The following is a 23364-nucleotide window of genomic DNA, read 5'->3' as shown; positions in this document are numbered from 1 at the left end:
TTATGCAAATCTTGTCAAGTAAAAATTAATTAAAATGCTCAATGAATCAATGGGGGGGGGGAGTCGGACACCTTAGATCCGGCAGATCCAACTCTCAGTCTGCCGCTGCATTGCTTGATCTGTTTCAACGTGCACCCACCCCAACTTTCTACTTTATCACCCTTGGATCAGCAACAGCAGAGGAACTGTCCACCGCCATATTGGGGAGACCTCTGACATCAGCCCCCTTCCTTCAATTGCAAGCGTCCCTTTCTGGCTGCAGAGAGGGAGGACCACAGCATCCAGCCACTCTTCTCAGGAGTTTAGGGCTGCTCTGCAAGAGCCTTGCTTAAACCACTTTGTGGTTAATTAGCTAGTGGCTAATTAAAAGCTACAGAGATGCAGGTCTGGGTCTTCTACGTAGGGCATCTTGGCAATTTTGCCAAGGAAGAGACAAAACAAATAGACAAAACTGTGCCATTTTATGGTGGGGGGGTGGGGGGGTGGGGAGAGGAAATGTGAATCTTCAAGTCACAGCTGTCCTATAGGTAAATAGAAGTTTACAGCAGTGGGTCCTGGGAAGCCAAAGGTCAGTCTGCAGCATCTTGTATACCAGCCATTAGGGGATCAACCCTGCATCTGGAGACAAAATCAGGACAAGGTGCTTAAGAAACACAAAAGAGCAGAGGGTGGAAATCCCTGAGGTGTGTGCTTCTCTTCCTTATATGTGGCTAAGGTAGTCTCTATGTTCATCCACCCTGCCCCACATTCCAGAGGATGCTCAGGGTGCCAATAAATTCTTACTTCAGAGTATACTGGTGGGGCTGCTGCCAAGAGCTGAGATTTCATCACTGGACTCTTCCCCTGGGCTTCTCTTTTCCCTGCCTTCCTACCCTTGTTGCATTTATGGCCCTCCAGTCTCCTGTTATAGGCTTGTCACTGGGAGATTTTGTTTCAGACTCACACTGTAAAGAAGGCATAGGCAAACTCGGCCCTCCGGATGTTTTGGGACTACAACTCCCATCATCCCTGACCACTGGTCCTGTTAGCTAGGGATGATGGGAGCTGTAGTCCAAAACATCCAGAGGGCCGAGTTTGCCTATGCCTGCTGTAAGGTCTCTATTTGCTGCTTCTGCTGCTAAAACTGTTGGAGAATATCTTGGTAAGCAGAAGACGCATCCCCTCTTGCAAGTGCAGAGGGTCTCCATTCCTCTCCAGCTGAAGAACCCCCATCCATACCCCAGAATTATGAAAGGTCTCCTGTCACACCCCTTGGAAGCACAACTTTTTGGAGAGGCCCAAGTGGGAAGGAGAAGTTGAAAAAGCCTTGTGGCAGAAGGGGAACCCTGCTCTCTGGATCTTTCTTGGATTCAAAAAAGCATTTACCTATTGTACTCTCTTCATAGCACCCTGAAAGGACACAACCGCCTCCATGGCCAGGCTCTCCTGGTTGACCTCTTGCTCCAGGAAACCCAGGGGGACCAGTGCTGCCAGGGGGTCCCTTTGAGCCTTGCTTGCCAAGCATCTCTTCTCCTGCTGGACCTGTGGGGGGAGGGACACCAGAAGTACCACACCCTCATTCTAGATTGCTGATGGATTTTGAACCACCAGGAGAAAGAAAAGAGGCACACAGAACTAACAGCTTTGTTGCGCTTTATGCATTCAGCCAGACGGGTGTAGCAGCATGGGAGAGGACCAGCATTGGCCCTGCTACTACTCAGAGTCCTGCTCACCTGTCCAAATTGGCCCATGGAGGTGAACCTCTTGAAACTGGGGGTGGTAGTCTGGGGACAAGGACTTAAAGAGGCTCCGTCTGCTCTGAGCCTTTGTTGGAGCAAGTTGCTCACTGCAGAGCTGTCCGTGGTCCTGGAACTAGCTTGTCCCATGGGATCCAGAATTGGATTAGAACTGGATGCCCTCTACCATACAGATAGTTCATGGTGTCAACCCATGTGAGTTGCCAAGCAGAAGGCGGCTCATTTAACTCCCCCCCCCCCCCCGGCGTGCTTCATGTGGAGGGTTCGATTTTCAATGAAGGCTCTTTGCACATTGAAGAGCAGGAGGAGCTCATGCTGCTTCTCTACCACATGACTCTAGAGCCATGGCTGGCTGAATGTACACCCAACACTTAGTGCTACAGTACTAAAGGCCTTATAGCATGTCAGTGTCATGGCTTAGGATCATGCACTGTGTGATAGACTCCAAGGAGGATGAGGCTCCCCCTCTGTCCTTAGGGTAAGAACTTCCGGGACCGCCTTCAGGACCCTCCTGACTGCAGGCCACAACTTTGCTGCCCTCCTCTGATACAGGGGTCGGATGCCCGAAGGCAGCCTTGCCACCCGAGACCCATAGGGGACAAAGGCTGCAGAAGAAGGCAAGGTCCCTTTCTTGAGATAGGACAGGAATGCTTCCTTCTCTCTCTTCACCAGTGATGCATTTATGGGCAATAACACCCTAAGAGGTGGTACATAAAATAAATTCAGTAAAATGTACTGTACCTGTTCGACCTCTAGGTCCTTGAGAACCTTCCTCGTTTGTTCCAGGAGAACCTTTCTCCCCTTTGAGTCCAGAGGCACCTGTTGGATGAGAGAGTAAGGATTCCTAGGTTTGGGCATGAGTCTCTTAGCAATGCTCCGTTGCTAATTTCCTACTGGGATTCCTGGCAGTCTTTGGAGGTTTTTAAACAGAGGTTGGATGGGCATCTATCAGAGATTCTTTAGCTGTGATTCTGGTATAGCAGGGAGTTGGACTAAACGACCCAATTCCCCTAATTTTACCAAAATGTTTTTTAACATCTATATACTTGCAGCTGCTTTTCCTGACTCGGAGCCTCCCAATTTTGATTTAGGTGAAATCCAGACCCACAAGCCTCTTCCTCAACACACACACACAAAACCCAATAAATTTCATGTCAATGAAGCTGTTTTAGCTTTGCTCAAAATTCCTGCAGGTGTTTTTGCCTGAGCAGACCGGCCCAATTCTGCCTCGGATCTTGCTTTAGGCAAAACTTGGTGGCAAACCCTGCTTTTTATCTACCGTCTTTACTACTATTCTTCAAATGTGGCAATCAAACCCGAAAATAGTGCTCCAGGTGAAGTGCTAGCAAACAAGAAGACATAACAGCTGCTAATATGCATCAAGATAATAGACAGCTCAAGCGATTAGCAGCTTCTTTCTTTTCATGGTTGTGAGTGTGAATGTAGAGCTCCTCTGGAATCCTCTTTTACTCAAAGGGAAGCCAGACCAGTGTTTAGCAAAATGCTATTAAAAGCACCAGAATCTTGGCCACAATGCACAGACTATCAGGCAATATTGGGCTGAAATTAGGAAGCCACAGATCTGGAAATGGCCTCTATTTGTGGTGAACCACCAAGGCTACAGCACAGAGTGATCTTCCCCAACCGGGTGCATTCCAGTTGTTTTGGACTACAAATCCTGTCATTGCTAGCATTGGGAGTTCTGTAGTCAAAAAACAGTTGGAGGGTGCCAGGGCTGAGGAGCCACCAGCCTGTGAGCTTGGTGTGGCCCATGCAGTTTCCGAATGTGGCCCACAGCATCCCCTCTATGAAAGTCTTGGGAGGGGAAATCTTTTCATGGAGCCAATATAGAGCTTTCCTCAATGTTAATAGCAGCACAGAGGTTTGTTTTGGAAGAGGGTGGAGGCAGTTCATAGTCATGGCCAGTAGCCACTGACAGCCACATCCTCCATGAATTTATCCAATCCTCTTTTAAAGCTATCCAAGTTGGTGGCCATCGCTGCCTCCTGTGGGAGGGAGTTCCACAGTAGAACTCTGTGCTGTATAAAAAAGTTTCTTTGAACTGTCCTGAACCTTCCAACATCTGGCTTCACTGGATGCCCATGAGTTTTAGTGTTACAAAATAGACGTGGGAAACTTATCTCTATCCGCTTTCTCCATGCCAGACACAATTTATTCTACAGTGCCACCTCTTAGTTGCCCTTTCTCCAAATTAAAAGCCCAAAACACTGCAGCCTTTCCTCAAAAGGGAGTTAAACGTGACTCCATTGAGCACTATCATAGAGCTGCCCATAGGCAACCTGATATGCCCTTCGCTTTGGCAATACTTGCAGAAGGCCACTTATATATGCAGCTTCTTGTGGCACAGGTGAAGCTGAATGCTTCTCTTAACGCATCCTAAAGTGGCGCCAGACTTTTGCATTGTACCATCTTCACTTTTGACTCCTTTCAGCTTATCATCCTTCAATTCTTTTCATCTGTGAGCCATCTTGGCCAATTTATTTTCTAAGGTGCAACCCATGCCCTTTCTTCTCCCCGCTTATGCGCAACATTTCACAAATTACCTTTAAAAGTCAGCTAACCCCTATAGTTAAATTGAGAAATGCAGGGTCCCCATTTCTTTCCTGCTGGGTAGAGATCCATGGCTAGACATCTAACTCACTAAGGGGGGGGGGGAACCATCTCCAAGATCAGCGATGGTTTATTAAGTTCTAATCTGACAAGCTGTCAGGCCCATTTCTCCATCCTCTTCTCCGCCATCAGTTTGCAAGACCACAAGAGGCCAACTACATGCTACCTAATTTTCCCTCTCTGAGCTCAGCCGGATGTTTCCTGCTGGGGCACAATATAATCAGTTGGATCTGCAAGCAGCTCCAGGAACTACTCAAATATCAGACTGGGCACCGGAGGGAGAGGGAAGGAAAAAAAAGGCAGGTTGACAGATTCAGGTTGGTGTGCAATTTACTCTCTGAAGCCTGCCAATTAAACCAAGAACTTTGACTCTTGGCTGTAAGTAGAAAGGAAACCATCACTGAAGGAGAGGGCTTAAATATCCACTCAGATAGCTTCCCTCTTCCTTCCTCCCTCCCTCCCTCCCTCTCCATCTCTAATGATAATGCTGCTTGCGCCACTCTGGAGCAGTATCTAAAGGAGGGTCCTTGAACAGATGGAGGCTTAATCCTTGCATTAAAACCAAGGGAGCTGCCAGGATGACTCGGCATTCACCATAAAACAAAGAGTTGCCGTAATGCCGCCTTTCCTCAAAACAAGGCAGCTTTTAGCTCCAGGCCAAGAGGGCAGGGAGATAAGCCTGTGCTTTTTCTAAAGCCCAGAAGAGAGCCTGGCCAAAAATAAAACCAAGGAGTGTGTGTTTGCCTGCTGAGTGGTGCGATAAGCTTCTTCTCGCGTCGCTCCTCACTGCATTGGGTGGGGGAAACTACTGGCCAAGAATATGACAGTCTTTGCACAGAATTGTAGAATGTGGAGACCAGTGGAAAGAACACAAAGTCCTGCCTTTCCCCCTGTTTTCCCCAGGACAGGGTACCCTCTGTTTACAGCAAGGGTAGCGAATGTGGTGCCCTTAAGATGTCGGCAACAACATGGCCAATGGTCAGCACTGATTAGATAAGTGCCTCAACAATATCTGGAGCTTATCATTTTGGCTGCACCAGGTCTGCAGCATCTCACATGGAGAAGTAGCCAACTTTCCACCCGAAGCCTTCTGTGTGAGATGTTAATTCTCACAGAAACAAAGGGAACTCAAGCCAGACCACTGGTCCATCTAGTACTGTCTACAATGCCTGGCAAACATCAGTGAAACTCCCCGTTGTTCCAGGAAGGAGTCTTCCCAAGGACATCATGGAGGAACTGGAGAGTGAAGCTGGGGCCTTCTGCACAAAGCAAAATAAGCACATGCTTAGGGCATCAAGTGAAGGGGGGGCATCAGATAATTTTCCCACTGCTGGATTTTTAACATCCATGGTCACAAATTGCTCAGCAGAGCGTGCATTTTCTCAGTAGAAGTATATGAAAAATCCCAACAGAACAACTAAGCAACAAGGAAGGCTGGGTGCCTTATCTCTACTAAGTATAGAAGCTGATGTGTTGCATGAGATTTGTTTTGCGGATCAAAGACTTTGCAATTAGAAAAAGTAGGGGAAAGTTTTTCAAATGTAAAAAAAGTATACAAAAGTTTACACTTTCCATCTTACTGTAGGTTTCGTTTCATTTCAACAACAACCAAAATTTTTATGGTTTATTATTGCTCCTATTTTTAATTAGATATATTTGGGGGCACCAAAATCTTTTAAGTGCTTAGGGCCTCTAAAGGTCTTAATCCAGCACTGATTCTGCACCCAAAGTATAACCACTGAGCTACAGCCACCCCTCCTCTTCCCCCACACGTGAGAGCCCAACTACTGTATTTTTCCGTGTATAAGACGCCCCCATGTATAAGACGCCCCCTATTTTGGGGGACTCCAAATTAAGTAAACATCCCTCAGCACTACCCGTGTATAAGACGAGCCCCAATTTTAAACCTAATTTTTTGGTTTTTTTAAAAAAACCAATCGTATACACGGAAAAATATGGTACTTTCTTTTTTTGCCTTGAATGAAGAAAGCTATTAAAAATGGGCTTAGTGGTCTGCCCTGCTGATTAAAAATATGCAACCTACTTTTGATGATCATCTCTATGTGCACATAAAGTTAATGAAATATCAGATGTTGCTCATCCCCTCTTTTCCCACTTGCCAATGTCTTACAACCAATGGATCATTGTTATTGTTGCTGCCAGTAAGTGACAAGGGAAGGGGTCTGGGAGCTGGACAGATGGCAGCAGGGCTAGTAGGGAATTCTTCACCGGCTCCAGTTAAAATCCGAGACAGAGAAGAATTTCAAGGTTATACTGTTCCCTTCTCTTTTTGAGGCAAGCACTATGAGCCCAGTGAGATTTGCTTCTCAAAGCCTGGAAGGAAGACTCTTGGAGACACTTCTGCTAAACTGTGGTGTGCAACTGCACAGGTGTGCATTGAGCGAAAGGGAAGAGAGATATGAAGGCATGCAGAAACTGCGGTATAAGTCTGGTGCCTTCCAGACATTATAACTGCACTACTGCTCCCGCCAGCTCCAGCCAATGGTCAGGGAATGATGGGAGTTGTAGTCCAACAACACATGGACACCACCAGGTTACAAGAGGGTTGGTCTAAGCACTTCTTTCGATACCTCTTTCTCCTGGGTATCCATCTCTGCCGGGCTGGCCAGGCATCCCAGCTTCTCCTCTCTCTCCTTTCATGCCAGGAGGCCCAGGAAGACCAGGCGGACCAGGTTCTCCAGCCTTCAGCTTATCCTCCCAAATGGGAACTGGCTTCTGTGAATGTTCATGGATGAATGAGTCAAACTTCAACACGTGAGCTGAAGAAGTAAAAGGAAAGGGGAGGGGAGGGGGAAAAGTGGAGTCTCTGATTTACCATCTCCATTATTTCCCATGATGCACCCTGCTTCTTGCATTTGTCAGGGTTTTTCCTGGACACACATTCACACGGTGCAGTTACCAACACATCTGCCTCTACACATGTACCTGTGCTTTTGTGAGAGGGTATACTCTTGCCGCTCTGAACAGCTCAAATATTATTGCAGATACAGATGCTACGACCCCTGAAATGTCACGTGTGAATTATGTACACAGAATGTACACTTGTTGGAAGTTCTGTGAACACTCTTGTGGTCTGGCATGTAGTGTGACTACACATTTTTAGTGCATGGTTTGTAATTTTTAAATGTTTAATGTAAACTGTTTTGATATAAGTTTATGTTTTTGTGACATATATTTTTTTTATAAATCTTCAGACGAAGGGTGGTATACAAATTTAATACGTAAATAAATAAAGAATAAGTGAGGTCTGGCATGCAGGGAAAATATCCTTGAATTATCAGAAGCATACACAGAAACCTGGTTCTAAATTAAGAAGCCTGATTGAGATTGGGGATGGGGGAGCTGATATACAGCATAGGAAAGAAACAAAACGGCTTACTCACCTTGCATTTAAAGCACATTGAAAGCACTTGACTTCCCCCAAAGAATCCTGGGAACTGCAGCTCTGTAAAAGATACACTACATCCCCCAAGGTTCTTTGGGGAAAGCCATGTGCTTTCAATGTGTACACAGTCACAGTAAACTAAGCTTCACAATCTTAGGAAGGAATCTCAGGCTTGCTTGCATGGGACAAAGGTCAGCCATGGTGTCTAGCAGAAGACCAATGACAATTCCCATATTTTAATCCTGCAGGATCAGGGGAGGCTATTGATGGAGAAGTTGGATTACAGAGCTTTCCAAACTGTGTGTTGTGATACATCAGTGTGTCGGTTGCAGTGTGTAGGTGTGTCGCGCAAACGCTCCCCACACTCCTCCTGGGGCTGGAAAGGGATTAGTTTAACCTGCAGTTTGTTAGTAAAAACAGAATTGCTGTGTCACGAAATGATGCATGTCTGAAACGTGTGTCACCAACATGGAAAGTTTGGAAAGCTCTGCTCTATTAGGTGTGACTATGTGGGTGTGGGCATACTCTAAGGGGAGAGTTTTGGCACTTGGGACATGCCATGCCCAACATGGGGGCGGTGGGGGGGGGGAAGAGAGAGAGTGCTGCTCCACTCAGGAACTGAAAGGTAAGAACTGAGAAATATTTCCAACTTCGTTCTTGTAAAAGGACCATCAGAGATGGGGAATATTTTATATGCCTGTTGTTTTGGTCCAATATCAACAACCTCAGATACAGTATGCAGATGACACAACCTTGATGGCAGAAAGTGAGGAGGAATTAAAGAACCTTTTACTGAGGGTGAAAGAGGAGAGCGCAAAATATGGTCTGAAGCTCAACATCAAAAAAACTAAGATCATGGCCACTGGTCCCATCACCTCCTGGCAAATAGAAGGGGAAGAAATGGAGGCAGTGAGAGATTTTACTTTCTTTGGCTCCTTGATCACTGCAGATGGTGACAGCAGTCACGAAATTAAAAGATGCCTGCTTCTTGGGAGAAAAGCAATGACAAACCTAGACAGCAACTTAAAAAGCAGAGACATCACCTTGCCTACAAAGGTCCGTATAGTTAAAGCTATGGTTTTCCCAGTAGTGATGTATGGAAGTGAGAGCTGGACCATAAAGAAGGCTGATCGCCGAAGAATTGATGCTTTTGAATTATGGTGCTGGAGGAGACTCTTGAGAGTCCCATGGACTGCAAGAAGATCAAACCTATCAATTCTTAAGGAAATCAGCCCTGAGTGCACCCTGGAAGGACAGATCGTGAAGCTGAGACTCCAATACTTTGGCCACCTCATGAGAAGAGAAGACTCCCTGGGAAAGACTCTGATGTTGGGAAAGATGGAGGGCACTAGGAGAAGGGGACGACAGAGGACGAGATGGTTGGACAGTGTTCTTGAAGCTACGAACATGAGATTGACCAAACTGCGGGAGGCAGTGGAAGACAGGAGTGCCTGGCGTGCTCTGGCCCATGGTGTCACGAAGAGTCGGACACGACTAAACAGCTGCAACAACAATTTGAATCTGTGTGCATGGAGGATGCTTGAAATATGACAGATATATTACAGGGTCATCAACACAGGTACATTGCATTTTTAAAGGAATAGGCATTTTATTCTCTCTCTCTTTTTTCTATACAGGGACCTGTCGTGAAATATGCACACATCCAATGTGTCACTAGCTATACATGGAAAACAGTGCATTACTTTTTACACATTTGAGGAATGCTCTGCTCCCACCTACCCCAAGCTGTAACTATTTATCTAGAGGTGGGAATGTGCTACAAAAACATAATCACATAATGTGTTAATCCTGAATTTGATCAGATTACTTCAAAACAGAGCAGTGGCCAGGGTCAGAGTATTATCACAGCTCTGCTCTGTAGCTGAATTATCCAGAGAGAGGGATGGGCACATCTGTTCCTTCTTGTTTCTCCCACTTTCCCATTTTTTCCAACTGATTTCCAGATCAGTTTTGGTTTTTTTTAAGGTCCTCATGAAATTGCACCAGCATTTTGGTGCAAATGTCTCCTAATATACCCCTTCTCTTGCAGGCAATTTTGCCTAATGTATATATATTTTGGGGACCCAGGTGGCGCTGTGGGTTAAACCACTGAGCCTAGGGCTTGCTGATCAGAAGGTCGGTGGTTCGAATCCCTGCAACAGGGTGAGCTCCCGTTGCTTGGTCCCAGCTCCTGCCCACCTAGCAATTCGAAAGCACATCAAAGTGCAAGTAGATAAATAGGGACCGCTCCGGCGGGAAGGTAAACGGCATTTCCGTGCGCTGCTCTGGTTCGCCAGAAGCAGTTTTGTCATGCTGGCCACATGACCTGGAAGCTGTCTGTGGACAAACGCTGGCTCCCTCGGCCTATAGAGCGAGATGAGCGCCGCAACCCGAGAGTCGGACACGACTGGACCTGATGGTCAGGGGCCCCTTTACCTTTACCTTTACCTTTATATATATTTTGCCGAGCAATTTTTCCCCAATACAGTGCATTCTTGTATCTTATGTTCATTAACGTATGTGGGGTTTTTTGAATAATTGTTTTAGTTGGATAGCTGCATTGCAAAACCCAGAAAAGTGAAAATTTTGAAGGAAGGTGAGTGTCAGTTTGCATGTGCCTGTTTTTGGACGTTCAAATTAAGTAGATACACTTTTAAATGCAAACTGAATTGATTTCCTTTCACCCTTATCCACAGATTAACCATTGGAACTCCTCATAATCTGAATTATGGGGTGGATTTTGACACCATCAGCAAACTTTGGGTCAGGCAGCACAGCAAAGCGGCAGGAGATAAATTGTTCAGAGAAAAGAGACGTAGAAACAGGAAGCCAGTTAGTTGTTCAGGTTGTTGGACAGAGATGTACTTACACTGAATTAGGCGCTCACAAGCCTGATTAACCAGATGATAGATTGTGGCTAAAGACTGGGCTTCACCCTAAAGGGGGGCGGGAGAAAGCGGGTGGAAAGATCAATGCCAGCATATGAGAAGAGTAAAAACAGTCAGTCAGGTTTTGCACATCTCTCGTTCTTTGGAGTATGCCATGCAAAACAATCTGATATAATGCAAAATAAAAAAATTCCTTCAGTAGCACCTTAAAGACCAACTCAGTTTTTATTTTGGTATGAGCTTTCATGTGCATGCACACTTCTTCAGATACACTTGAAACAGAAGAGCCAGACCCTTATGTATATACAGAGGGGGGTGGGGGGTGGGGGGGTGGGAATGGGTGATGGGCTGATAGGAATGGTAAAGCTGTTGATGGCTGTTAACGACTGCTGATGACTGCAATTGGTCCTGAGGGGAAAAAGCAAGGGCTGAGGTGCTAAAGAAAGCTTGATCGTGCATAATGAGATAAGAATCCTATGTCTTTGTTCATCCCAGGTGGCTCCATGGTTTTAAGCTTGGTAATGAGTTCCAATTCAGCAACTTCTCTTTCCAGTCTGTTTCTGAAATTTTTCTGTAATAAAACAGCTGCTTTGAGATCTTGTATAGAATGTCCTGGGAGACTGAAGTGTTCTCCTACTGGTTTCTCTGTCTTATGGTTCCTGATGTCAGATTTATGTCCATTTATCCTTTGGCGTAGGGTTTGGCCTGTTTGTCCAATACAGAGAGCTGAAGGGCACTGTTGGCATTTGATGGCATACACAATGTTAGAAGATGAGCAATTAAATAGTCCTGAGATGGTATGTTAGATGTTGTTGGGGCCAGTAATGGTGTTGTCCGGGTGTATGTGGCAGCAAAGTTGGCATCTGGGTTTATTGCAGGCTCTGGTACCAGTGTCCATGTTAAGTCTGGTGGTTGTATTATTGTGGGTGAGGAGAGATTGAAGAGGGTTCTTACAATACAACCACCATAGACTTAACATTCTTATAATTACCTACCTGTAACTGATATATTGCAGTTCGCTAGCTTATCACCACCTTGTTTATTGCTTTATTGCACCCACGCTGGCAGTGGCTGTATGCAGAAAAACCCCTCCCCTTCTCTTCTGCTTGTGGATGCCTACATCAGTTCCTGCATTGCAGGGGGTTGGACTAGATGACCCTTGGGGTCCTTTCCAACTCTACGATTCTACAAAAAGGCCTTCTGTGAGCACAAAGGCTGAAGCTCACCAGTAGAACATCTGCTTTGCATGCAGAAGGCCCCCAAGTCCAACCGCTGCCGTCTCAGCGGTGCAAGATTCCCTATCTGAAACCCTGGAGTGTTGTCGCTGGTCAGTGTAGACAGCAATGGACTAGCTTCCTGTTGCTTTTTGCTGTATCGATTCCACTATTAGCCTTTTTCCCACCAAAGAGCAGTGGAAGAGGAGGCTTGCGGAGGGGAAATTGACCCCTGTCATTGGCGCACGAAGGAGGGGCGGGGGAGCGGTCCGCCTTGGGTGCCATCCCTGGCGGGGTGCCATTGTGGCCGCCCCTGGAATGTGCACCGTGAAACACCCCCCCCCCAGGCGTGCACCACGCCACGCCTGTTCTCAGCTCCCAGTGCCGCCACTGGCCCCTGTAGCAGAAATTCACATGCTTTCCCATTTGCACTCACAGCTACTGAACAAGTCGGCTTCCACAGTCAATTGGGTGATGGGGAAAATCCAGACACCTGCCTCCTTTTCGCTGTCAACCAGGTTGCCACAAAGTAGAATTCAGCACAAGCAGAGTTTGTGCGACAACTCCCACCTGTTCCCAGACGTATCCTCCAGATTAGAGGCAGTGTGGTGTAGCGGTTAGAGTGCTGGAATAGGAGCTAGGAGACCTGGGTTCAAATCCCCACTTGGCCAGGAAGCTGGACTGGGTGACTCTGGGCCAGCCACTCACTCTCAAACTAGCCTACCTCGCAGGCTGGTTGTGAGGACAAAATGGGGGAGGAGGAGAAGGATGCATGCCACCTTGAGCTCCTTGGAGGAATTATAGAATTCTAGAGTTCGAAGGAACCTCAGGGGTCATCTAGTCCAACCCCCTGCATTGCAGGAATCTCAATGCAAGAAAGGTGGGATAAAATGTAATAAATAAACAAAATAGTGGATGAGAGTCAGAGTAGGCGGGCCGGACATTAGCAACTAACAATGAAATCAAAGAATTGTAGAGTTGGAGGCAATCCTCAGGGTAATCTAGTCCAACCTCCTGCAACATAGGAATCACCACTTCTCTTCTTTGTGCTCTGGCACATATTAATTTTAAAACATCAACAAAGCCTTCCACTTATGGCTGTAAATGGCCTTCCCAAACTGCAGTAAGAATTCTGTATTATTAAACTGCTCTGCAAAGGAACAATAAATCTAAACACAAGCACAGATCCTGAAGAGACTGACAAGCAGAGACTTCTGATGCTGAAAATTAATGGGGACACTATTAAAATGCATTCATTTCTGAATATTTAAAGAAGCCCGGCCATTCCTTTGTGATTGAATAACCACACTCTATTTGAAATGGCACCTCTCTGTTTGTTTATTTATCTATCTATTTATCTACCCATACGCAAATATATATATATATATATATATATCTTTGGATATAGATATATCTTCCTTGCGACAGGTAATAAAGCAATCAAAATGCAGAAAACAACTTGAAAATAGTCACTGCCATTATCCATAAAAGCTCATAACGAAATGAAAATTGAGCCCTGCATCAAACAGTGAGATTTTTTGATGACACCGTCTGGATCAATGTGCAGTCTTTACCCAAAATTAAGCAAGAACTGGGCAGGGTGCCCAGGAAATAAAAGTGAAAAATGCTACCACATTAAAAAAAAAACAGAGAGGAAAGCCTAGTAGGAGCGCAATAGAATGGGTTTAAAAATAAAATAAAATTGAAAAGTCAGATGGCAGGGGGAAATGATAGAAAGTCATGCACCTGGGCCCTGGTGATAGCTGCAGAGGGAATCTAGCAAAAGTTTAAAACCCATCAACCAGTCCATTTTTTTAAAAAATAAAAACCAAACAAACCTCACAGGAAGTTTAGCACACCTTAGTGCAGTTGGGAAAACTGGAGCAGAGGAATGCGCTTTAACTAATCATTATTCTTAGTAGTTTGATTTCCCCAGAATGTTTCATTCGGGGTGGGCTTCTCTAAGGGGCTAACTACATGTTACACACTAAAGGGAGAAAGATTGTTTTCTGCTGCTCCAGAGAAGCGGACACGGAGCAATGGATTCAAACTTCAAGAAAGAAGATTCCACCTAAACATTAGGATGAACTTCCTGACAGTAAGAGCAGTTCAGCAGTGGAATTTGCTACCAAGGAGTGTGGTGGAGTCTCCTTCTCTGGAGGTCTTTAAGCAGAGGCTTGACAGGCATATGTCAAGAATGCTTTGATGGTGTTTCCTGCTTGGCAGGGGGTTGGACTGGATGGCCCTTGTGGTCTCTTCCAACTCTATGATTCTATGATTCTAATGTGCAGAGCGGCATCCTAGTGCATTTTGTTTTTTGCTTCCTGAAGTCAAGCCACTTCTACTGGAGAACAGCTCTGCCACTAGGGGAAGTGGACTCCACCATGCAAAGTGGGGGTTCACAATCTATCCAGGGAAACTCTGTGGGCTATATTTTTACCCTGGCCTTAAACTGCTAAGGTGTCTTTTGTTTCATGGGACTTCTTCTGAATTTACACTGTTCTGTGACATTTGGAATGGTTTCACTTTTTGTATAATTGTAGTGGTTTTAACTGTATGTTCTATTGCTGTACCTGGGACCTTAAGGGCAAAAGCAGGTAAAAGATCAGATAGAAAGTTAACTAAATAAATAAAAAGTCTACCACCTGTTATGTCGTGAGTGTGATTTCAGCTCTTCCGTGAAGTGAGCTCAGAATAGTGATTCAGCATACTAGCAAGGAACTGCTAGGAGTCAGGTATAACAAGAACAGTCTTATTTATTGCAGTAGGAATCTTGACTGACTGGAGGGAAAGGGTGAGCTCCTTTTATACTCTCAGGAGCAGGGGTTGGGGAAAGGATACATTTAGATTTTGGCGGGAACCTATCAGAGTGAGGATCCAAATTGTGCTAGCAAGTTAACCAATAGCAACTGTCACCGCACCCATTTGAATCGCCCAAGAGCGGGAAAGGTAGTTACAGGACTAGCAGAGAAACTCATGTACACAAATTAAACCAATACATAACACCACCAACACTGGAACTTGAAATGGGGGAGTGAGGAGGAGGTGGGGGGGGGGTCAAAGGTGGTTTTGGATCTACTAGATCTGACTCACTACCCACCCCAGCATAATTTGTCTCCCATTCATTTCAAAACAATGACACATAACCATCCAAGGGAAAGGACTTTGTCAAATGCAACACTCCACCACATGCCCATTTAGGATTGCACAGCAGGGATTCTGGCACCCTGGGAAAATAACATTTCCCTTAGTTCCTGGGTCACTTCTGCTTCTCATGTTTCACAAGTGAAAGGAATTTGTATACCAAACTAAGCAATTACGCACTCTGGTGCCATCACTGCTGATAATGCTGTGTAGGCTCAAGTACCAGTTTAGCAGAGAGACATGGGAAGATGCTCTGCAACGAGTCAGGTCACTGGTCCATTGAGATGACTGTTGGCCACCCAAGGATGGGATCCAAAGAAAATAGAAGCCAAAGAGACTCACCTTCTCTCCCCTTTCTCCTTTTGGACCAGGCAGCCCCTGGAGGAGAAAACAAAGCAAAAGGCAATTACAAATCTATCTTCTCTTTGGAAGCAGTAAATGAAAAGGCCACTCTGAGAACTGACAGTTACAGCAGTCTAGTCTGGTCATTCTCCAGCAAAACCTGCAAGGGTATTATCCATTTAATAAGTCTCCTTTACGGCTTGGTTCCGTCTCTCGAGCGAAAGCACCTTCCTGCAAAGAGTGGACAAAGACCTTCCACAGCAGGAATGTTTGGCCAAAAGCATAACTCATCCCCTTGCATAGCATCATCTGGGTAGGTGATACTTTGCAGGATACTGGTTAGTAAGGGAAATCTGGTCTGGTCCATACCTGGATGGAAGACCACTGCGAAATGTTCAGAATGCCAATTTGGGTTCTAGGATGGAAGGAAGGTGAGATAAAAATGTCATAAATAGCTGCATCTGCAAAAAAAATAAAATAAAATTGATGACCTTTCCGTAACACCTTGTTGGATTAAGAAATGAATCCAATTGATTCTTCACAGGGATGGTACTCAAGGTACTGATTATTCATTGGTCTCCTGTTAAAACATAATGCTACTTACTCTGCCCTTGAATGGATGCGTCTGTGTTATTTGTATTTTATCGGATTTGTACAAGTTTTTACAGTTCGGCGCGCTGCACCGAGTGCTTTTCTCGTGGAACGCATCTCAAAACTTTTTGAAACAATAAAGCAGACGTCTGCGCTTGCAAATGAGGAACGATGCACAATTAAATATGTGCCTATAAGTGAAGAATGGTGCACAATTAAGCCAATTACAGATTTCCAAGGGCAGCGAGGCCGCGAAATAACAATTTGGGGAAACAGCATTTTGTGAAAAAATGACAGATCCAGTTTTGCAGATGCCAGCTATTTATTTATTTATTTTGTTAGGTTATTCAGACTGCCCTATTCCAATGGCTGGGGGCAGGCAGCAAAATGTTTGTCGTCCTGAGGAAAGGAAGGGAGGGAGGGAGGGGAAAGGACAAGTTTTACATACTCCTGGGCTGGTGTGCACTTGTGGGAATGAAAAGGGGAAGACTTACCGTTGGGCCAACTTCTCCTGGGGGACCCTTCTCCCCACTGCTGCCTCGGGTGCCTGCTACACCTTGGAAACCCTGCAGAGAGCCAGGGAGAGCCACAATGACTGAAGATGTCAGATGACGGAAAATTATTGCGACTTGAGGCTTGAGGGAAACCAGCAAAAACCAACTTGCAAAAGGCCCAGTGTGGGAATTACGGCCTTCAGGTTGAAGTCGGCGCCCCACCCAGTCGGGGGGACAAAATGTGAAGGCCGTACTGTGCATGGCTCATGCTCACTTCGTTTCCAATTAATGTCACAATTTATGGGCACAATAGTAGGTCAGAACTGCAAGTCCCAGAACGGTGTTATTTTCTCCCTTCTGTTTTTAATGGCTTTATTATGCAGACAGAATCTTGGCGCTCTCTCTTCCTACTTCTCTCTCACACACACTCTGTTACTTTATCCTACCCCCCCCTTCCAATCCCCTGACTTTTTTCCTGTCCTCTTGCATTTTCTTGCCTCCTTCTGACTTTTCCCTCCTGTCCCCCCTTCCCATTCTTTCTTCACAGTCTAAGCTGCTTCACAGGGTTGTTGTGAGGACAAAATGGGTAGGGAAATCACTCTGCTGAGCAACTGCAGTTGGGGAGAATAAAGATGTCCTGCGTTACCGTAGTATGGTGCATACCTGCCAAGTTCCTCTCTGAAAAATAAGGGACCGGACCAAAATTAGCATACCGGAAGTAGCGCGGTGACCATTTTGGAACTGGGCGGAGCATGCTCAGAAGTGACTTTTGCTGCTGTTGTGCCCAGTTCCAAAATGGCTGCCGCACCAGAAGTCGCACTGCAGCCATTTTGGAACTGGGCAGAGCAGCATCAAAAGTCGCTTCTGAGCATGCTCCGCCCAGTTCCAAAATGGCCACCGCGCCAGAATAAACCGGGGAAAAACAAAGAAAATCGTTTTTTCGGCTGGGGACAGCTGGAAAAACGGGGGTTTCCCTGGGAAAACGGGAGACTTGGCAGCTATGGTATGGTGTAGCTAAGAGTATCGGTCGAGAACCTGGGAGACCAGGGTTCAAATCCCCGCTCAGCCACGAAGCTTAGTAAGTGGCCTTGGGAAGAGAGAACCATGTATGCCACTTTGAGGAAAAGTAAGATACAAATGTAATAATAAACAAGCTGATGTTTTTCTCCTATGATGAAAGTGTGTGTGTGATTTTTATTAATGGTATAATGAATGTATCTATGTTTATGTTTCTAAATGCAAGTCACCTGGGTATCTCTGGATAAAAAGCAGTTAACAAGTCCAATTAAAAACAACAACTGTTAATAAAATGTATACTGTGTTATAAGTGATCCCTGCTTTACGAAACAAGGGACCGGGGGGTGGGGGGTTGAGATGGTTGGAAATGCTTTGTTTATCCTTGTCAATAAAATGTTAACAACCGCAAAAGGAGGAGTTGAAAAGCAACCAAAACAAATGATCTTGAAATACACCGCCAAAACACTTTAAATCTAGAATTTAGCCAGGAGTAGATCTTTAAATCTGGCTGAGATTCTTGCCTTCCGCTGCTGCAATTGCTTCCCTTTCTCCTCCCGCAAATCTTAAATGGCATCCCTGCCTTTTCTGATGAAAGGAGAAGAGGCTACTAAGACGTCAACGTCTGACACTCTGCTGCGACTTGGGTACCACAGAACTTGGCTTAGAGGAGATGCTGCAGGATTTGGAAGCAGGTGGCTCTCCAGCTCTTGCTGAACAGTAGCCGGAGGAAGATGCAACAGTAATGAAGACACAGAGCATGCCGTTCCTTTTGCCTGCCGTCCCTGCTAACCTGAGGGAAGTTGAGCTCAGCCTATTCTTGGTAGCAAGACCTTTGGAGTGGGAAAAAAGTTGCCTTCCACATGGCTGGCATCTCTTACCCTTGGTCCTGGTGGTCCAGGAGGTCCAGCCGTGCCTTCCAGGCCTCGAACACCCTGCAAATCAAGTCCGAACAGTGAGTGAAAGGCTGAGGCTAAAACAGGGAGGGAGAGCTCAGGGGTGTGTGTGCTGTTTTTAGGGATAAAGACATAAGAAGAGTCCTGCTGCTGGATCAGGCCAGTGGCCCCTCTAGCATCCTGTTCTCACAGTGGCCATCTAGATTGCCTCTTCTGGGAAAACCTGTAGGCAGGGTCTGGGTGCGAAAGAGGCATTCTCCCATCCTGTGGTTTCCAGCAATGGGCATTCAGATGCATTGCTGCCTCCAATAATCTTTGCAAACCGCTTTGAGGTTTCTTTTTTACAATCAAGTGCTGCGTACCTGTTATTAAATAAAAAAATAAATAGCAATCCAGGACAGTCACCACAGTTGCATTGTGTCTAATCCTCTTTTGAGTGGCCATCTCTACATCCTGTAGGGGCCAGATGCTAGCATTTGGCTTTGTTGGATGCCCCTGAGTTCCTGTGGTAGCAGAGATGGGGGAAGAACTTATCTCTACCCACTTTCTCTATACCAGGGGTCCCCAAACTAAGGCCCGGGAGCCGGATGCAACCCAATCACCTTCTCAATCCGGCCCACGGATGGTCCAGGAATCAGCATGTTTTTACATGAGTAGAATGTGTCCTTTTATTTAAAATGCATCTCTGGACTATTTGTGGGGCATAGGAATTTGTTCATATTTTTTTCCAAAATATAGTCCGGCACCCACAAGGTCTGAGGGACAGTGGACCGGCCCCCTGCTGAAAAGGTTTGCTGACCCCTGCTCTATACGATGCATACTGTTATAAACTTCTGATGTATTTTCTCTTACTTGCTATTTCACTCAACTAAAGAAGTCCCAAATGTTGTAGCTGTTCTTGTAGGGTTGATGTCCCACCCCTTTGATCACTTTTGGTTGCCTTATCGTGGATGCACAAACATCCCCATCATCATCATCTCAGAACTGATCAAGGCTTTTGTGAGCAGGCCATGTACCAGTTTCCCCAAAATATGAAAGCATTTCCTGGTACGGACTGGGAGCTGATTGAGGCTACGTGTCTTTTTGCCCAGGCTTTATGCATTTGAATTCTCTGAATTCCTCTTTTCAATGCTTTAATTGGCTTTGTTTTTCGTCTTAACGATATTGATTTTACATTGTACACTGCTCAGAGGTTCTTTTAAAAACATTAAGCAGTTTTTAAGCAAATTCGATTAATAATATTTATTCCGCAAAAATTATAAACGTAAAAAAAACCATCAAGGAGTTTACAAAAAGAATTACCTCCCCCTTTCCCGCTCCCTTTGTATTTCTGTCAAATCTCCATCTTCAAATATTGAATTAAATATATGAATCAGTTCCACCCTGCAGATTGCATCCAGTGCTGTGCTAACAGAATTCTGCTTGCGTAGTAGGACTTCTCCCGGGTTCCCTGGGGGTGTCCCTCAGCTTTCTAGAGCAGATTTTGAGGGCGTGGGGAGCATTTCAGGGAAGTGGGGTGGAAATGAAAGTTCTGGTACACAAGCAGAAATCTGCTGCTTGAGCAGAATTGCAGCAGAGGCTGCAACCCTGAATTTCAGAATGACTTATGAGCTCCTGTATCACAGGATATATTTCTTGTTTGGCTATCCCTGGTTGCTGTAATAATAATAATAATAATAATAATAATAATAATAATAATAATAATATGTTATTATTTATACTCCGCCCATCTGGCCGGGTTCCCCCAGCCACTCTGGGCGGCTTCCAACAAAACATTAAAACACAGAAATCCATCAAACATTAAAAGCTTCCTTAAACAGGGCTGCCTTCAGATGCCTTCTGATGCCTTCTAAAGGTCTGGTAATTGTTATTCTCTTTGACCTCTGGTGGGAGGGCATTCCACAGGGTGGGCGCCACTACCAAGAAGGCCCTCTGCCTGGTTCCCTGTAACTTGGCTTCTCGTAGAGAAGGAACCGCCAGAAGGCCCTCGGCGCTGGACCTCAGTGTCCGGGCAGAACGATGGGGGAGGAGATGCTCCTTCAGGTATACTGGACCGAGGCCGTTTAGGGCTTTAAAGGTCAGCACCAACACTTTGAATTGTGCTCGGAAACGTACTGGGAGCCACTGTAGGTTACTTGTTCTCTTTCTGCTGAACACTTCAGTAAAGATTTTTTTAAGCATTTCCAAAAATTCAAGCTCTTCGTGAACGCCCCCAAAATAATGCTTGCCAAAAAAAAAAAAATGTTGGGAAGGAAACATTTGAACTTAACTATTTGACTCCCCCCAACCCACAAATATAGAAAAACCCTGCAAAAAAAAGGACTCTTGCACGTAAATGAAATCATACAGCAGAGTGCAAAATCCTTTTGCTTGACTTGTATTGCAGGGCGTTGGTCTATCTAGATGACCTTTCGCATCCCTTCCAAGACTACAATTCTGTTAATTAGCTTTGCCTTTTAATTAGCAAGGGGAGTGGGAAAAGTTGGGAGTCACAGCAGCCACGGCCAATATTGTGCGGTCTTGCAGCATTTGAAGGGGCAAGCATGACGCCCACCTGAGGACCAGGCAACCTTATTTCTCAATGAGAAAGCTTAAAAGGATGTTCAGGTGAGGCATTTGCCTCCCTACGATCACACAAGAGTTCTGCTCTGGCATTCTCTCAGCAGCCTGCAAGGGAGTCTGGGCCTTTCCTTTGGGACTGTGCCTTGAATCATTGCTTGCAACCAAATTATTCGTGCTGCACCGACTGAGGATTGTTCTATCCTAATTGTGTTATTATCCTTGATAGCTAAATGAAGCATCTGTGTCCAGAAGCATCATGTCAGGTGCTGTAAAGAAACACTGAGCAATGGGGAAGAAATTTCACTTGTGCTTGCTCTCACGTTCATGGAGAATTGCACTCTCTCTTCAACTTGCGATTTGGGCCATTTGAGAGCCCACATTTGATGGTTGCCAGACTGCCCAGTGCTTTTACCTTTGATCCTTGAATCCCATCTTTCCCTGGAGCTCCTTGAGGACCCATCATACCCTACAGACAAACAGAACTGTTGTTCAGAAAGCATATCCCTTGTCAAATCAATGAAGAGCACCTCATGATTAAGCCAGAATCTCAGGACCTTTTTCCGATGAAGCCAAGAACAACGGCTTTGAAAAGACCTCAATTTATTTATGCCTCCCCTCCTGCAGACATAGTTTCCATTGCCCGTCCCCTCTCTATCTCTCCTGAACCAACCTGAAGTCAGGGTGTGCCATGGACATAGCAATGTACCTGTAACAGGAGGCCTATGCACTCACACACTCCCTACCTGTCGATCTATTTAGGCCTGGCACCAGCACGCAGAAGAGTTGGGCAAATGCCAAGGCCCCAGCTATGGGTTTCTCTGAGAAGCCACACACCACAATGGCCTGAAGTGGCTGATCTAATGTCACTCCAGGGCATTGGGGAAAAGGGAAATGATATTTCCCAGATCCCATGTGCTGCTAATGGGTGAGGGAGCGAGCATGCAAGCCCCAAACTGGAGGAAAGCCAGCCCTGTTGGAAGAAAGGGGACCTGAGCCAATATACTGTCACTATGTAGGTGTGGAATAGGTATACTTGCGAGTGTTTATAGTGTAATGTAGTGTTTGCACACCCACCCTCACTTTCCCTCCAGCCAATTCTGGATCTGAAAATGCATTTTCATCACTCACGACTTACTGCAATCCTATGCATTTCAGGTTTTAGCAGTCTGCAATCCTATGCATTTCAGGTTTCAGCAGTCTGGAAAAATTTCAGTAGCACTGCAGGGGTTGCTAAATATGCATGTGACCCTCTGTTATTGGTACAGTGCAATGATGGCTATGCAGAAGATCCACAGCCCTTGATGGCATGACCCACAACAACAGGGGAGGGGTGCCGTCAGTTTGGGGAGCAGCCAGCTGAATGAACAGGAGGACCCCAAAGGCAGCAGGATTCCCTCCCCATATTTTTTTTTAAAGCAAGTAAAGTAATAAGCATTTTCATCAGGGCAGGTGGGGGGCAGCCCTTGCAAGACCATTAAGTCAAGGCATAGCTTTGTCCCCTAATTCTGGTTATTTTCAAACTTATGATGTCATAATGCAGTTCAATTTAGTTTAAAGAAGTTGCCATCATTTCCAATAAGAACACATTAAAGTAATCCCTTTTCCTTTCTTCCAAGTACAAGCGTACAGCTTGCTCCACTCCCGATCTTTTCCATCCGGGAGACCGTTTGAGAGCTGTCACGTTCCGTTGTTCTCGCTCCCACATATAGCCTGTTCATCCTTGGCCAAGGTCACGTAAGCTTCTCTCTTTAAACTAGCTTATCCATCTGCAAAATCTCCATAATTCTTTTGCTGACCTCCTAAAGCGGCTCTGAGACTTCAGATAATTAATGTTTGCCAAACTGCAGGGCCCAAGAAAAGGGAATACGGAGCTAGCTGGGGGGGGGGGGAGAAACACCATTATGGGATTCCCACCTCAGAAGAAGCAGCGGAGTTTCAAAGCAAAGCTCAAAGCAACAGGAGAACTGTCTGCAATCCTGCTTGGGAAAGCTGCCAGATCATAATAATAGATGGGTGGAAATTACAAAAAGAGAGTGTGAGAGAGGAAAGTGTGTGTCATAATTACCTGCATCCCTGGACTGCCACTGTCTCCTTTGTCTCCTTTAATACCTGGTGGTCCCTAGAATTTGAATGCAGGGGGGGAGGAAATGACTGAATGTATATTTTCTGCACAGTTCCAGAGCTAGCCTATATCTTTATATCATCGAGCATTTCACAGATATAAACAGGAACACTTATGTATTTGTAAAACTCCTTTTCTCACACCAAGAGGTATTGTAAATGTAGGCCCACTCACATACGTATGTAAGAAAACCCTGCTGGATCAGGCCCATCTAGTCCAGCATCCTGTTTTCACAGGGGCCAACCAGGTGCCCACGCAAAGCCTGCAGGCGGAACCTAAATACAATAACACTCTTCCCCAATTGCAATTCCCAGCAAATGGTAT

General features: G+C 45.6%; 1 protein-coding gene across 1 annotated transcript in view; it reads right to left on the bottom strand.

The window, feature by feature from the left end:
* Window positions 1-470: 470 nt before the first annotated feature.
* The window catches only part of COL20A1 (collagen type XX alpha 1 chain), a 109987-nt gene continuing 87093 nt past the window's right edge, over window positions 471-23364 (bottom strand). The window contains exons 31-40 of the mRNA XM_060277347.2: window positions 22984-23037; window positions 21331-21384; window positions 18342-18395; window positions 16447-16518; window positions 15362-15397; window positions 10643-10709; window positions 6959-7147; window positions 2478-2555; window positions 1366-1521; window positions 471-618 (exon numbers count right to left, since the gene is read on the bottom strand). Coding sequence (XP_060133330.1) covers window positions 599-618; window positions 1366-1521; window positions 2478-2555; window positions 6959-7147; window positions 10643-10709; window positions 15362-15397; window positions 16447-16518; window positions 18342-18395; window positions 21331-21384; window positions 22984-23037 — 780 coding nt within the window. The 3' untranslated portion in view covers window positions 471-598. The remainder of the gene's footprint in view (window positions 619-1365; window positions 1522-2477; window positions 2556-6958; window positions 7148-10642; window positions 10710-15361; window positions 15398-16446; window positions 16519-18341; window positions 18396-21330; window positions 21385-22983; window positions 23038-23364) is intronic.

Source organism: Zootoca vivipara, chromosome 7 (genome assembly GCF_965207765.1).
Source record: "Zootoca vivipara chromosome 7, rZooViv2.hap1.1, whole genome shotgun sequence".
NCBI classification, from domain to species: domain Eukaryota; kingdom Metazoa; phylum Chordata; class Lepidosauria; order Squamata; family Lacertidae; genus Zootoca; species Zootoca vivipara.
The sequence above is the reverse complement of the archived record's forward strand: the minus strand, read 5'-3'. Positions and strand labels throughout refer to the sequence as shown.